This window comes from Jaculus jaculus, chromosome 1 (genome assembly GCF_020740685.1).
Source record: "Jaculus jaculus isolate mJacJac1 chromosome 1, mJacJac1.mat.Y.cur, whole genome shotgun sequence".
NCBI lineage: Eukaryota > Metazoa > Chordata > Mammalia > Rodentia > Dipodidae > Jaculus > Jaculus jaculus.
This window is the reverse complement of record NC_059102.1, coordinates 122609240-122626524: the sequence shown is the minus strand read 5'-3', so window position 1 is coordinate 122626524 and position 17285 is coordinate 122609240. Positions and strand designations below refer to the sequence as shown.

The 17285-nt window shown below is 40.7% G+C and overlaps 1 protein-coding gene across 4 annotated transcripts in view; it reads left to right on the top strand.

The window, feature by feature from the left end:
• Window positions 1–17285, top strand: part of Ecpas (Ecm29 proteasome adaptor and scaffold) — a 154344-nt gene that overhangs the window by 59767 nt on the left and 77292 nt on the right. For all 4 annotated transcript variants that reach the window (XM_045146666.1, XM_045146662.1, XM_045146650.1 and 1 more), the window contains one exon: window positions 3616–3784. In XM_045146666.1, the coding sequence (XP_045002601.1) occupies window positions 3616–3784 (169 nt within the window). The remainder of the gene's footprint in view (window positions 1–3615; window positions 3785–17285) is intronic.

Here is a 17285-nt window from a genome sequence, read left to right as displayed (position 1 = left end):
TTAAGTATGGAGATAACCAGAAATGACAGGTGTTGATGATGGTGCTGGTAAATAAATCTTGATATTCAGATTTAAATTATGAACATAATTATATCCAGAGTATTTTTGTTAATTTTAAAAAACTTTTTATTTACAGCTCCCATACATATAGACAATATGCTATGATCATAATCCCCTCCAATCACCATTCCTTTTTCCTTACCAAATCCCTCCATCACTGAATCTTTCTTTTACAACTAGTCTTTCTTCTATTTTGATGTCATCATTTTATCCAGGATATTTTAAAAATTTAATTTCATATATCTTATAACAGGTTATACTCTTATCCCTGAATTCATGTTCCCATTACCCTATGTGCCCTCTTCACTGTGGGGTCATGAAGGCCTCAGTCAGTCACTGAGCCTCAGGGTTTTTATGGCTCTTAGAATCTTTCTGTCTCCTCTTCTATAATGTTCCTTGAACCATGGCAGGTCTGTTGGTTGTCTGATTTAGTGTTGAGTTTTTTGTAGCCTCTGGATTTCTGCTTTGATGGGTTTTGATTGATCACCATGTCTGTCACCATCATCCTGGAGCTGGTTGTCAGGCTAACAGTAAGAGCCACATTCATGTTACTCTATTTTCTCCTGGACCTTAGCAGATGTGGTATGTTTCATGGTGGGCAGTTGGCTAACTTCTTGTCTTATCAACAGATCTTGGTTCTCCTCCATTTTCTTTGTCATTTATACAATAAAGCAGATTCTCCAACCAAGAATGAGAACAGCCAAGCTATTTTTGAATTGTTATATTTTTCTTACTGAGAACTTGCTAATTAAAACATTTCAGGAGCGCACGCCTTTAATCCCAGCACTCGCCTTTGCCTTTAATCCTAGCACTCGGGAGGCAGAGGTAGGTGGATCTCTGTGAATTCAAGGCCACCCTGAGAATGCATAGTGAGTTCCGGGTCAGCCTGTACTAAAGTGAGACCCTACCTTGAAAAATCAAAAACAACAACAACAACAACAACAAAAAAAACCAAAAAACAACCCCCCCCCAAAAAAAACCCATTTCAGATACACATGTTAGATTCTTAAAAAAATTTTTTTTTTTTTTGCTTATTTTTATTTACTTATTTGAGAGTGACAGAGAGGGAGAGGGAGAGGAGGGAGAGGGTGAGGGAGAGAAGGTGTATGTATGTGCCCCCTTATGCCTCTGGCTAACGTGGGTGCTGGGGAATTGAGCTTAGAACCGGGATCCTTAGGCTTCACAGGCAAGCGCTTCACCGCTAAGCCATCTCTCTAGCCCTAGATTAATTCTTTAACAGAGTCAAAAAATGATGAATTTAGGAATTGGATGACTAGGCATGTAAGTAATTTGGAGTAATTTACTATGTTATCAGCTTCTAGGAGGTTTATTTATTTATTTATTTTTATTTTTTTTCTAAATTTTTATTAACATTTTCCATGATTATAAAAAATATCCCATGGTAATACCCTCCCTACCCCCACTTTCCCCTTTGAAATTCCATTCTCCATCATATCCCCTCCCCATCTCAATCAGTCTCTCTTTTATTTTGATGTCATGATCTTTTCCTCCTCCTATGATGGTCTTGTGTAGGTAGTGTCAGGCACTATGAGGTCATGGATATCCAAGCCATTCTATGTCTTGAGGGAGCACATTGTAAGGAGTCCTACCTTTCCTTTGGCTCTTACATTCTTTCCACCACCTCTTCCGCATTAGACCCTGAGCCTTGGAAGGTGTGATCAAGATGTTACTCAGTACTCCAGTCACTTCTTTCCAGCACTGTGATACCTTCTGAGTCATCCTAAGGTCACTGCCATCTGAAAAGAGAAGATTCTCTACCCAAAGTGAGAGTAGCACTATTATAAGGATATGGATATTAAGAGAAGTGTTTACTGGGCATTTTGATAAGCATAGTATATACATTTTTCCAGACATCAGCAGATGTTACACTCCTAGGGCTCATGACTACCCCTGTTTTAAGTTTTCAGTATTAGGGATGTATTCCCTCCCATGGAGAGGGCCTCCAGTCCAATTGGAGGGCAGTTGGTTTCCACCATGACAGACGTGCCACTATTGCACCTGTTGGCTCATTTGGCCTGGCTGGCCAATTATAAGGCTTGCAGTGTCCACTGTTGAGTATCTTCACTGGTGGTATCTCTTTCTCCCATTGAACTACATGTAGAATGGCTTCTTCCAACTTTTCAGTCAGCTGGTCTACATGGAGGAGGTTTTCATCTTAGCTCCAGCAGGGTTTCTTAGTGGCCTTGCAGCCCAAGTATGTGGAATCTTCAGCAATAGTGGTTTACTTTTAATGACATTTTATTTTACTATCTGGTAATAATGAAATTAGTCAGCATAGAACTTTAGAATTGACTGACTTAATGTTTATGTATCTGTTTGTTTGCTTTTTGAGGTAGGGCCTCACTCTAGCTCAGGCTGACCTGGAATTCACTCTGTAGTCTCAGGGTGGCCTTGAACTCTCAGTGATGCTCCTACCTCTGCCTCCTGAGTGCTGGGATTAAAGGCGTGTCACCATGCCTGGCTTTGAATTAATATTTAAATCAAAAATTTGTAAGGAATACTAGCTTTATTGGATTAAAATGAATTTATTAAATGCCTTATTTCTATTCTGTATAAGCTAGAAATAAATACAATGAAAATTAATAACAACTAAGTATAATGGTCTCTGAGTGGGAAAAGCTGAACCTTATCATTTCTTACTTCTTTTTGATCCCTTCATATATTTTTCACTTTTGGAGTGTTAAGTGTTTGTGTGGTAGGCAGTTCGGAGGTTTCAGTGAATTTTCCAGTGTGGATGATAATATATAATGAGTTTAGGTAGAATTGAAAGTAAATTACAACTTAGCAGAAATAAGAGTGGTACATCAAATGGTGATTTATGTGTATTTATTTTTTAAAATTTATTTATTTAATTTATTTGAGAGAGAGAGAGAGAGAGAGAGAGGGAGAGAGGGAGAGAGAATGAATGGTTGTACTAGGGACTTCAGCTGCTGCAAACGAGCTCCAGATGCATGTGTCACCTTGTGCATCTGCCTTATGTGGGTCCTTGGGAATTGAACCTGAGTCCTTTAGCTTTGTAGGCAAGCGACTTAACTGTTAAGCCATCCTCCAGCCCTATGTAGGTTAAGTTTTTGTGCTTATTTACATGGGGCACATCAATATTCAGAATCTGTTGTCAAGATAGCAAAATTTTTGTAGTCTGATTTTTTTAAAATTGAAGTAAAAATGTTCAACTTAGTCTGATATTGAGTGGGTAGGAATACCCTGAGGCATGGTCTCCTGCTGCCCCACAGGGAATGACTGAGGCCTTCATGACCCTATGGTGAATACCATGACCCCACTGAGGAAGGCCTCCATGGTAATGGGAGTTGGGGGAAGGTGTTAAAATTTACATAAAACAAATTAGCCTGATAGTATGAAAGTATTACTTCCAATGATTAAGTTATAAATTTGTTTGTAATTCTGGTGATTAACTTTGCTCAGAGGGTCATTTGTTTATTCTACTAGGAAAATATAAGTATAGCATGTGATTGCATGTTTCTGTATATATGTGTACATCTGTAAATGCACATGTTTTTATCATTTTCTTTCCAGATATGTGTTAAATGAGTCCCAGAGTCGCCAAAATTCATCTTCAGCACAGGGTTCTTCTTCAAACAGTGGGGGAGGTTCTGGAATCCCACAGCCTCCCCCAGGAATGAGCTTTTATGCAGCTAAGCGAGTTATTGGTGATAATCCTTGGACACCTGAACAGTTGGAACAGGTATCACACAATGGTTGCTCATCATGGGACTTGACCCTGAACACACTTGCCCCTATGAAGTTCATGGAAGCATGTGTAACATAATTCCAATACATTCAGGTTCTCTAGTAAAATCTATTTGAAAGGAGCAATTGATGTAATATGCACTCTTCCTGTTGTCAATTATTTGTTAAAGCCCTAGGGAAAGGGAGGAGTGGGAAATGCTCATAAGTTTTCCTGACATTGCTCACATCTTTTAAGTGTCAAGCACAACCCATTTTTTATAGTAAGCATATTTAGTTTCTGTCATTTTGGTTTTTTAATTGTAGGTCTATTAACTAATTATTAAATTAGTTCATTTGGCACAGTTGAAACACAGTTTATCTTTCATCAGAGTTTTAGGGTTGTACATTTTGTATAAAGTGAGGAACCCCTGTGCTTCACAAGTGACATTGTGGGGGAAAGCATGACTCCCTTTTATATTTCTTCCTGGGGATTTAAAAATTGGCATTAAGAATTTTATTCTGGATTTAAACAGGATACAGATGTTCTCTGAGCAGCTTTTAAAAATGACTGGTGCTCTACAGAGAAGGTGCCTCCCTGTGTCTGTGTCATCAGGCACCTCAGGGAAGAACAGAGATCAGTATGTAATTATTTTGGAATTCAAGCAACATGGGTTAGTCTTCCAATCCTTCCTTTATTTCTCCATAGCAGTCTCAATGATTTGATCCTTTTCTTTATGGGAATGAATGTAAGTGACCATTGATCAAAAGTGTTCCCAGGAGAGGGAAAGAAAGGCTAGTGGGTTATTCTTAACATTCACAAATTTATAGAATGTTTTATTCAATGAGGGGTATAATTGATTAGATTTACTTTATGTTTTATACAACGTTTTTTTGTTGGTTTAAGTAAGGTACATAGTAAGAGATGCTACTCTTTACTGAGTGTGATCAGTGACAGGTGCTATACTGGGTACTTGGAATACATCATCTCATTTAATCCTCACAGCATCCTAATGAGGTATAGAAATTTATTTCCCTCTCTTCAAGGCACTGAGGTTTTGAGATTCACCAAGGACTCACTTCTGTTAACGATTGAAGCTAGGCCTGGGGTTAAAGCTACACCTGCTGGAAAGTAGTTGCTTAATGTTCACTGGTAGTCTGATAAGGTCAAAAGGTCTCTGTATGGATTTTCTTTTTCTCGATTTTGTTTTAAAAATGCAAGTTATTCTAATTTAAAAATACTTCTTGCTTATACATTTTCTTCTGAATATATCAACTTTTTTTTCTTCAGATTATCAAGTTAAAGATTTACAGGCAAGAATAGTATTGGAGCTAGGGTATAGCTCCCTGTGAGAGTGCTTAGCAGGCAGGGCTCAGCACCATGAGTCTAGCACCTTAAAGAATAGTGTAATAAGAAATTAAAATTGCCTCTAACTCTGCCTCCCTAGTTAGCTACATCTTGCTATGTGTGTGTTTGTATGTGTGTAAATGAAGTTTTACACAATACATTTTTACTTGTCATGTAATATTTATAGTTTTTTCACTTACTAGTCATTAGTCTTTCAGATTAAAAAAAATTGACCCTTAAAGTGTGCATAAAATTCAATTATATGTAGTATTTTAACTGCTGTTCCATTGATGAGTACCTGTGTCATTTTTTACTTTTTTAATTTATGTATGTGTATATTCACATGTATATATGTGTGTTGATATGTCTGGAAGTGTATGTGCACACATGTGTGTGGGTATGTATGTGCCGACCCAAAGAGAATCTTGGGTGTCACCCTCAGGGAACATAGTCCACTTGCTTCAACACAGGATTTTTTTCTTTTTTTTTTTTTTTTTTAGGAAAACACCACCATGCTTGGCTCAAGTGTTTCTTTTTTTTTTTTTAATTTTTTATTTATTAATTTGAGAGCGATAGACACAGAGAGAAAGACAGGTAGAGGGAGAGAGAGAGAATGGGCGCGCCAGGGCTTCCAGCCTCTGCAAACGAACTCCAGACGCGTGCGCCCCCTTGTGCATCTGGCTAATGTGGGACCTGGGGAACCGAGCCTCGAACCGGGGTCCTTAGGCTTCACAGGCAAGCGCTTAACTGCTAAGCCATCACTCCAGCCCAACACAGGATTTCTTATTGGCTTAGAGTTTCCCGGTTAGGCTAAATTAGCTGGCCATTGAGCCCTAGGTATCCTCTGTTTCTACCTTCCCAGGGCTGGGATTACTGGCATATGTCACTGTGCCTGACATTTTACATGGGTGCCAGGGATCATACTCAGATCCTAATGTTTATGAGGCAAATACTTAACTGATTGAGCTATGTCTCCAGATGCCCCTTATTTGCAGTTTTCTTTTACATATTTTTCTTTTTATATCTGTGTACTTCCATAGTTGCCCCTTTAATAGTTTATGTTCAGGAGTCTTTTTAACCACAGTTCTCATTATGATGTGTTGAGCATGGTAGGGAAGGTAGGGTCTTTCATAATCAATTATACCTTTTACTTAAAATTTTTTTTTGTTTATTTATTTATTTGAGAGTGACAGACAGAGAAAGAGGCAGACAGAGAGAGAATGGGCTTGCCAGGGCCTCCACCCACTGCAAACAAACTCCAGATGTGTACGCCCCCTTATGCATCTGGCTAACGTGGGTCCTGGGGAATCAAGCCTTGAACTGGGGTCCTTAGGCTTCACAAGCAAGTGCTTAATTGCTAAGCCATCTCTCCAACCTGACCTTTTACTTTTAAAAAAAATTAATTTATTTGCAATCAGAGAGAGAGAGACAGAGAGGGAGAGTGGGTGTGCTGCTGCAGACTAACTCCAGATGCGTGTACCATCTTGGGCATCTGGCTCTGTATGGGTACTAGGGAATTGAATCTGGGTCATTAGGCTTTGCTGGCAAACGCCTTAACTGTTGAGTCATCTCTCCAGCCCCAATGAATGATACCTTTGTTTTTTGGTTTTAAATTGCATAATTTCTTTTACTATCATGATAGTCTATCCTTCTTCCTTCCAATGGCATAATTCCATTCTTTTTTTAAAAATTAATTATGGACACACTTAGCATGGATACATCATGTGTTGGTACCATCTTTTCTCTCACCCCTGCCCCCTTTCTGAAAGGTGCTCTCCTCAGTCGGGTTGCAGGTCTTTCCCCATAGGAGTTGTGGGTTAAGCATTGTGGGAGCAGCAGACAAATGGAGAAAGGCAGTGCATCTGGGTATGATGTCCCAACCTGTGGCTCTAACAATCTTTTTACTCCTTCTACAAAATTCCTGAGCCATGTTGTGTGTGTTTTAAGTTTACTTCAGTGGTGAGCTTTTAGAAACCTCCGGATCACTGCTTTGGTAGGTGTTGACTGTTCTCAGCATCTGTCTTCTTCATCCTGGTGCTAATTATCAGGTTTACCATGGAGGCAGCACTCTTGTTCATCTCCTCAATTCCTGTGTGGTTTTAGCTGGGGCTTGGCTGAAGTATGAAGGGTATTTTATCTCCTTGGGTCTCGTTCCCATCTGAAAAAGAAAAGCAGATTCTCCAGTGGAAAGTGAAGTCAGCACAGGTAAATAGGATAAGCGTTATTAATTTAGACAGAATTTGATGGATTGTAGTCCATCTTTTAGCCCAAGGTTAGTGGGAGCCTGACATTGGAGAGAAAAATCATTGTTTGTGTAGGATTCTGTCCTGGGTCCCAGTTCCAGATACGGGTTCCTTTTCACTAAGCAGACCTCTTAGCCAATCAGAAAGCTATTGCTAACCCACCAAGGCTGTGTGTCACGATTGCATTTGTGTGTATATCACTTCAGGGTATTTGCTTCTAAATAGCTTAGAGCCTGGGTTGCTTGGATAGTTGCTGGCCACTTTCCCCCAGTAGCTCATGTGGCATTTTCAAGTACTAGAAGGGCTGTCTGGGGTCTGGCTCTCTTATGGATTCCAGCCATGTCTTTCCATGTTCTGTGCTGGCAGCATATGGTGTCTTCAGCAGTAGCTCATATAGTGGGTGGTAACCACGTCTTGGTACTGGGAGTTACAGTCCAGAGCCATTGAAAAAAGAGAAAAGAAAAAAATTTAAGGATAGGCTTCATCCTACCCTTTCCAAGGCCCTTCTTTCCAGGTATTCCTCCCATGCTCTATTAGAGGGTTCAACATTTTAGTCTACCTTCAAGGATAAAAGTTTCTGTGGTACCAGTTCATTTTGTGTTCAGTTTTATGTTTCTTCCTCTCTCTATTTTCCAGGCCTTGTGTTGCCTATCAGGTATGTCAGCAACTTGGGCTGACCCAGGTTAGGTACCGCAGATAAGTGACACCATGCAGGGTTTGTCTTTCTTTGATTGTGTGAGTTTGCTGAGTGAGTATAATCTGTTTCAAGACTGACTTATTTTTCTAATAATTTCACTGTGTTATATATATTTTTTCTTCTTACTTCTGAGTAGAATTCTATCTTATAAATGTACCACAGCTTGGTTATCCATTCATCCAATGATGGCCATCTGGGTTGATTCCAGTTCTTAGCTATTATGAATTGAGCAGCTGTAAACATGGTTGAGCAAATATCTCTGTACTGAAGTGTGGGGCCATTTAGGGTAAATGTCCAGTAAGGGAATAAATAACTGGGTCTGTTGGCAGCTCTATATCCATGCTGTTCGGGAATCTCCATTTTGATTTCCATAGTGGTTGTATAAGTTTACAATCCCGCCAATAGTGAATGGGGGTTCCTATTTCTCCACATCCTCACCAACATTTGTTCTCATTTGATTTTTTAATGATTGTCATCCTTACCTGGAGTAAGATGGAATCTCATAGTTGTTTTAATTTGCATTTCCCTGATGGTTAGGGATGTTGAACATTTTCTTGAGTGTGTGTTAGCCATTTGTATTTCTTCCTCTGGGAACTCCCTTTTCAGTTCTCTGCCCCCTTTTTTGAGTGGGTTGATTTTTTTTTTTTTTATTAATTGTATTTTTGAGTTCTTTGTAGATTCTAGACACCAGGCCTCTGTCAGTAGTACAGCTGACAAAAATTTTCTCCCATTCTGTGGGTAATCTGCTGTCTCTGCTTATGATATGTTTAACTGTGCAAAGCTTTTTTTTTTTTTTTTTTTTTTTGGTTTTTTGAGGTAGGGTTTCACTATGTAGTCTCAGGTGGCCTTGAACTCTCTGCAATCCTCCTACCTTTGCCTCCCAAGTGCTGGGATTAAAGGCATGCATCACCATGTCTGGCTTGTGCAAAAGCTTTTTAACTTCATGAGGTCCCAGTGATTGAGTGATTGTTTAAGTTCCTTTTGTTCAGGAAGTCTTTCCTCACTCTTACATTGTGGAGAGTTTCTCCTATTTTTGCTTCCAGTAGGAGAAAAGTTTCAGGTCCTATATTGAGGTTTTTTTAATCCATTTAGACTTTGTTTTTGTGTATGGTGAGATGTGTTTCATTTTTTTACATATGGTTATCCAATTTTCCCAGCTCCATTTGTTGAAGAGGCTGTCTTTTCTCCAGTCTACATTATTGGCCCCTTTGTCAAAGATCAAGTAGCTATAGTTACTTGACCTAAAGTCTGGGTCTTCAGTTCTGTTCCATTGGTCAATATTTCTGTTTTTATGCCAGTACCATGCTGTTTTTGTTACTGTGGCTTTGTAATATAGCTTTAGATCAGGTATGGTGATACCTCCAGAGGTATTTCTTTGGCTGAGGATATGTTTGGGTATCTGAGGCCTGCTTCCATTCCATATGAAGTTTGAGATCATCTTTTGTATCTCTGTGAAGAATGCTAGAATTTTTATTGGTATTGCATTAAATATGTATATTGTTTTTGGTAGAATTGCCATTTTCACAATATTCTGTTCATTCAGGAGCATGGGAGGTCTTTCCTTCTTCTCAATCAAGTCTTCCTCAATTTCTTTTTTGTTTTTGGTTTTTTTGAGGTAGAGTCTCACTGTGGCCTAGGCTGACCTGGAATTCACTATGTAGTCTCAATGGTCTCAAACTCATAGTGATTCTCTTACCTCTGCCTCCTGAGTAGTGGGATTATAGGTGTGCACCCCCAAGCTGTCTCCCCCTCAATTTCTTCTTGAGTATTTTTGTAGTTTCATTATATAGGTCTTTCACATCCTTGGTTAGTGTTATTCCAAGGTATTTAATTTTTTGTTGCTATTGAAAATTTGACATCCTCAATAAATTTTTTTCTCTGTATATTTTTCCTTTGTATATAGAAAGGCTACTGATTTTTGTATCCTGCCACTTTAATGAAGGAAGTAATCACCTTAAGAAGCTTTGAGATGGAGTCTTTCAGCTCACTTATGTGTAGGATCATGTCCACTGCAAATAGGGCTAACTTGATTTCTTCCTTTCCAGTTTGTATCCCTTTTATTTATTTCTCCTGTCTTATAGCTTGGGCTAGTACTTCTAGTGCTATGTTGAAGAGCAGTGGTTAGAGTGGGTACCCCTGTCTTGTTCCTGATCTCAGTGGGAACTCCTTGAGTCTTTTCCCATTAAGTATTATTTGGGCTTTTGGTGCTTTATATATAGCCTTTATTGTGTTGATATATAAACCCTCCATGCCTATTCTCTCCAGCATTGTGATCATGAGGTGATGTTGTAGTTTGTCAAAGGCCTTCTTTGCATCTATTGAAGATCATGTGGTTCTTGTGATTAAGTTTTTTTATGTGGTGTATCACATTTACTGATTACTGTATGTTGAACCGTTCATCGCTATGTCCCTAGGATGAAGCATGCTTGATCAAGGTGGATAATGCTTTTGATGTGTTGTTGAATACAGTATATGAGGATGGATTGATTTCTTTCTTTCTTTCTTTTTTTTGATGTAGGGGCTCACTCTAGGTCAGGTTGACCTGGAATTCATTATGTAATCCCAGGGTGGTCTTGAACTCATGGTGATCCATCTACCTCTGCCTCTCAAGTGCTGGGATTAAAGGCGTGCGCTACCATACCTGGCTTTTTTTGGCTTTTTGAGGTAGGGTCTCACTCTAGTCCAGCTCGACCTGGAATTCACTGTGTAATCTCAGGGTAACCTTGAACTCATGTTGATCCACCTATCTCTGCCTCCCAAGTGCTGGATTAAAGGTGTGCACCACCACGCCTGGGGCCTTTTTTTTTCCTTTTTTTTTTTTTTGAGGTGGGGTCTCAATCTAGCCCAAGCTGACCTGGAATTCACTGTATAATCTCAGAGTGGCCTTGAGCTCACAGCTGTTCTTCTAACTCTGCTTCCTGAGTGGATTAAAGGTGTGTGACACCACACCTGGCTGGTTTGCAAGGATTTTGTTCAGGATCTATGTGTCTTAGGTTCATGAGAGATATAGACCTATAGTTTTCTTTTTATATCTCTGTCTGATTTTGGTATTAGGGTGATGCTAAGTTTTACAAAAGGAGTTGGGGACCCTTCCCTGTTCTCTGGTAATTTTCTTCGATTATTTCTTTGAATAATTTCTCCATGACTTTGGTCTGAATTTCTTCCTCTTCTGGTATACCCAGGACATCTTAGGATTCCCCACAATTCCCTCATGTTCTTTTCACAAAAAATTTGAACTGATTAAAGCTTTTTGGACTCCCAAACTGTTTCTCCTGTTTTGTCTTCCAGCTCTAATGTTCTGTGTTCCACATGATTAATTCTGTTCTTGAGGGCATCTAGAAATGTTTGCTCTAATTCAACTTGGTTTGTATTTTCTATTGTCGTTTCCTGTATAGTTTTCATCCTTTTGTCAGGTTTGCGTTTCAGGTAAATTTTTTGGTTTTCTTAATTCTCTATATTTTGGTTAACCTTCAGTTTACTTACCTCTCATTTGAGGTCTTTCTGGATTTTGTGCGTTAGGCTCAGCCTAGTGAAGACAGCTGTGTGGATTTCATTTATGTGATTTTTTTTTTTGTTGTTGTTGTTGATTTGCTGCCAGTTCTGCCATTAGTTTGACCCGGGTCACATATCTTATATTAATTTAGTTTTTCGTATTCCTGTTGTCTCCTTTATGTTTTCATTGGAGACTTCTTTTGTGTTACTAGGCAGTATTGTTGGAGGTACTACATTTGATGTTTCATGTTGTTTCTTTTGTGTTGTGGATTGCACATCTTATTTAATTAAGGAGCAAGCAGATGCTTTCCCATGTAGTGTCTTCAGTGAGTGTTCCCCTTTATGTTTGACTAGAATAGGCCAATGATGGCTTTGTATTTTGGGATGTGCAGGTTGTGAAGGGGTAAGTGAACCAGCAGCAACTCTTGACTGGTGCTTACTACCAAAGATGGGATTGGAGGTCTGGGCTCCCTTGGACATGGCCTCAGCTGTGTCTTGACTGTGGCTCTGGCACTGTAGCACTTGCCCTTGCTCTCCTATTGAACTTAGGTGGACAGGTTATGGAGGACTTACTTGTTCTCCCAGGAAATTGCATTTTTTCTATGTTCCCCTTCTGGAGCTGATATGATGCCCCAAGAAGTCACTGGAAGTGGGGGTAGGGTATTCTAGAGATGATGGGGTTTACTGGAGTCCTTTCACAGACCAAGCAGTATCAGGGAGTTGGCTGGTGTGGGGGAGAAAGGGGCAGTGGCTAAGGGGCATACTCCAGGGTAGGCAACACATGGTGTGAGGGTTTGTGAGCAGGGGGAGGTAGCCTGAAGGCTAGTCCACCAAGGAGGCAAGACAAGGAAGCACAGCAGGAGAGCAGAGTGCAAGTGGACCATGGGCTCTCTGTCTATGGAGCCTTCTATGGGAGCCAGCCCTGGGTTAGCTGCAGTAGAGGGGCCTCTGAGGCAAGGAAGTATTTGTGGGCACAAACAGCAGTACGTGAGGGTCCCAGACAGAAGGAGTGGTGCATCTTCTGGGAGAAAGGGGATGGCATGGGCTGGTGGTTGGATGGTGGAAGCGAGGGATGGCACGTGAGCCCCTGTTGGCAGAGCCTGTATGTAGTGGAACAGGAAACCTGGTCAGGGGCAGAGTGGCAGGGATGGGTGGTTGAGAGGTCCTGGGGCTCTAGTGGGTTACCTGAAAGTGTGGCAATCAGCAGATTCCCAACTGTGCCCTCTTTGTGCCCTCTCATGTGAAGTCAGCTAAGACCTACTCACACTGGAGCTCCACAGATCTTGCCTGATTCTACCCCAGGAGCTGAAGTGTGGTTAGGAGGATGCCATCTTGACCTAATGGAATCTTTTAAATTGACATCCTTTTCCATTAAATTTTAAAATTCTTTTCTTGTTTAATAACTGTGAGCTTTATCCCAATTTATATATGTGAGAACCATTATGTCATTTATTTTTATTTTTTAAAATTTTTTATTGATTTTTATTTATTTATTTGACAGAGAAAGAGGCAGATAGAGAGTGAGAATGGGCATGCCAGGGCCTCCAGCCACTGCAAACAAACTCCAGATGTGTGTGCCCCCTTGTACATCTGGCTAACGTGGGTCCTGGGGAATTGAACCAGGGTCCTTTGGCTTTGCAGGCAAACGCCTTAACCACTAAGCAATCTCTCCAGCCCTGATTTTTATTTTTATTATAAAAGGTTATATGTTTATATTCCCTCTCCTTCAACCTTATTTCACTGGGGGCTTTCCTCAGTGGGCTTATTGGTATTCCATGTTTGGTCATGAAAGCCTCAGTTTCTGTGGGGAGGGAGATGGGGCCTCAGGCTAATCACCCCAACCCCAAGGCTCTTAGAATCTTCCCACCCCTTCTTCTGCAGTCTTCCCTCAACCTTAACTGCCATGTTAGAAATCTGATTTAGTGTTGAATTCTCTAGTTTTTGTATATCATGTTTTGATGAGATTTGGGTGTTTGGTGCCATCTTCCTGGAACTGGTTTTCAGAGAGCAGTACTCCTGACTCTACTTCTGAAATGTCTCCTGGGCCCTGTGCTAGAGGCAACCCTTCTCTTGATGGGTAATCAGCTGTTTGTTCTTTTTGTAGTAGTATATCTTGGATCTCCCCAGTATTTTCTGCAATGGGTAAGATAAAACAGGTTTTCCAACCAAACATGAAAACAGTTTGGATTAAAAGGGATAAACATTGTTACTTGAGAGACTTACTGATGTGTATGCCCACTCTACTTAGGCAAAGAGCAGTGGAGTTTCTCTCTGGAGTCTTATTGGTTTCCTATTCATGGTAATCTGACTTGGTTCCTAATTCCAGATATAAATTCTCCCCTGCTGAACATATCTCTGTCTAATCTGAGAACATTTGGTGTTGCAATCAGGTTCACCTGACCAAGAGCAGCTTGTGAGAAAAAAAGGTTCATTTTGGCTTACAGATTTGAGGAGAAGTTGCATGATGGCAGGGGAAAATGATGGATGAGCAGAGGGTGGACATTATCTTCTGGCCTATATCAGATGGATGAGAGCAACAAGAGAGTATGCCAAACACTGGCAAGGGAAAACTGGCTATAATACTCATAAGCCCATCGCCCCAAAATTTACTGTCTCCAGGAGGTGTTAATTCCAAAATCTCCATCAGCTGGGAACCTGGCCTTCAGAACATCTAAGCTTATGGGGGACACCTGAATCAAAGTATCACATTCTGCCCCTGGCCCCCATAAACTGATAAACATACACGATATAAAATACAATGCATTTAGTCCAACTTTAAAAGTCCCCATAGTTTTTATCAATCCTAATGATGTTCAAATACCCCCATAATCCAAGGTCTTTTAACTGAGCCATAATATCAAAAAAATCCCCCCCAAACCCATAATGATGCAGATTAAACGTTCACATTGCAACAGATGACATTGGGTACAGCAAAGAAATATTCAACCAATACAAGATTTAAAACAACGAGGGCAAACATCAAACTCTGCAGTTCCAAGTTCAGCAATTCTATCAGTGACAAATCTCCAAGTCTGATAATTCTAATCAGCAACAAGTCTCTGGAGTTCCAATTCCGCCTCTCCAGCTAGGCTACTCATAGTCCTAGAAAACTTCATTTGGGGCTGACAGGTCTCCTTGGCAGCCATCCTGTGGCCCTGGCATCTCCACTGGGTCTACTCTACAACCCATGGTCCATCTTCACGGTTCCATTGGGTCTCTATGCAGTCAACCCAGCAAACCTGCTTCACACTGCCCATAGCTGTTTCCAAAACACAAGGCTGGGTTGAAATTCAATAACCCTCTTGTTTCCTGCATTTCTTATACTCCACAATACCAGATGGAGTGCCAGTTTGTAAATCTAGTGGGGGGGATAAAGCAGACTTTGAAGAACAGGACACTCCTTCAGCATTCAGGCCCCTTCACAAAAACTGTATTCTTCCTGTTGTCCTAATGCAGGCCAGATGGCCCAATCTCAATGGTTGTAATCTCTAACAAGTACAGTTTAATGGGCATCAGTTTTAGCCCAAATATTTTATTTTTCTGTGCCATATCCCTCTGCTTACAACAGTCCATTTCTACACAAAACAACCCTGCACAAGTTCTCAGGACACAGGCATAATAGCAAGCCTTTCATACAAACTACTTCTAGCCCAGTCCAGGCAAAGCTCTTTCTTACCCGTATAAGCCAAACCTCACTGTCCATAGTTCTTACTGCATTCAGGTCTTTCAACTGTGTCCAAAATAGTCCATCAAACTGTACTTACAGCATTGCAAGGCATCTCTTAGGCCAAGTTTTCAAATCCTTCTACATTCCTCTTGAAAATCATCTCCAAAAGGCCAAAAGCCACAGTCAGGTATCTAGCAGCAATGACACTGCTCCTTGGTACCAACTTTACTGTTGCAATCAGGTTCACATTGCCAGCAGGAAACACCTGACCAAGAGCAGCTTGTGGAAAAAAGGTTTATTTTGGCTTACAGACTTGAGGGGAAGCTCCATGACAGCAGGGGAAAACTGCAGCATGAGCACAGAGTAGACATCACCTGCTGGCCAACATAAGGAGGACAGTAGCAACAAGGGAGGGTGTCAAACACTGGCAAGGGGCAACTGGCTATAATACCCATAAGCCCACCCCCAACAATACACTGCCTTCAGGAGGCATTAATTCCCAAATCTCCATTATCTGGGAAGCTAGCATTCAGAACATCTACATTTATGGGGAACACCTGAATCAAACCACCACAATTGATTACCTGCATAGGTTATGTGCAACTATTGCACAGGTGTGTACTTCTTGCCTGGCTGGTTGGTTTTGTATCTTGCAGGATCTCCTGCTTATTCATGCTGTTGGCAACTGTTATTTCCCAGCAGCACCCATAGCATTGGAAAGAGCAGTGCTAGCCTGGAGGGTGGTGGTTTCCCTTTCAGTTCCAGCTTGTTACCTTGATGTCCTTTGACCACAGGCTGTGATGTCTTCAGCAATAGGGTCTTACCTTTTGGCTCTGCCAAGTAATCATTTGTTTTTGCAATGTCCTGTATTGTTTGGGGGACCTCATGTATCTCTCTGACAAACAGCTCACTGTGAAGGGAGCATCCTATTTCTGACCCTGGGATTTACCAGGCAGAGCCCATGGTTTTATGGTTAAACTTTCTCCACCTTCTACAGGTCTTTTTGGTCTAGGTCTCCCCTCCTCCTCATTGAGGGTTATATCTTGTAGAATACTATCCGGGAGGAAGGTTTCTTTGGTACTGATCATTAGTTTTGTGACATTCCTCCACACCCTCCTCAGCATGAGCTTTCCCGAAAGAGCCTTCCACCCCTTGTATTCTTTCCTTCTTTATTTTTAAAATCTTTATTTATTTGAGAGAAAAAGGCAGAGAGAGAGAGAGAGAGAGAGAGAGAGAGAAGAGGAGAGGGGAGAGAATGGGCATGCCAGAGCCTCTAGCCATTGTAAATGAACTCCAGATGCATGCACCTCCTTGTGTATCTGGCTTACGTGGGTCTTGGAGAATTGAACTGGCACCCTTTAGTTATGCAGGCAAACACCTTAAGTGTTAATCCATCTCTCCAGTCCTCCTTTATGTTTTAAAAAAGTGAAGATCATTTTACTTTTCAGGTGTAGTTATCCTAGAATTATTTATAGTGAAATTTGTGGCTTCTTCACATTGCATAACATTCTATTTAGACTCCTTCCAGTATGTTGTGTGTTTGTGTCTGTACATGTGTATTTGTGTGTGCATGTATATGTGGAGACTAAAGGATAAGTTTGGGTGTCATTCCTCAGGCAGTACTCCATCCCCGCTCACCCCCCTGGCAGCCCTTTTTTCAGACATAGTCTCTAAGTGGTCTGGGGCTAATCAAGTAGGCTAGATTGGCTGGCCACTGAACCAAAAGATCTACCTGGTGTGCCAACCTCCACAGGGCTGGAATTATAAGCTAGCATCGCCATGCTTGACTATTTTTGTGAGTTCTGGGCATTAGATTTAGAGCTTCTTGCTTGTGAGGCAAGCACATGACTGACTGAGCTATCTCAGCATCCTCCAGGCTCTTTAGATTTATTTCATTTCAGCTAGTTAGATTGAATATTTGATTAGAATTGCATTTGGATTAAAGTGTGTTTAAAGCATACTCTTTTTTTTTTTTTTTTTAGAGGACAAGAATTTTTATGTTAACAGTAGAATAAAACTCTGTAATGTGGGTTGTTCAGTTGTTTTGACTCATTAAGATCTGTAAAGTACTTT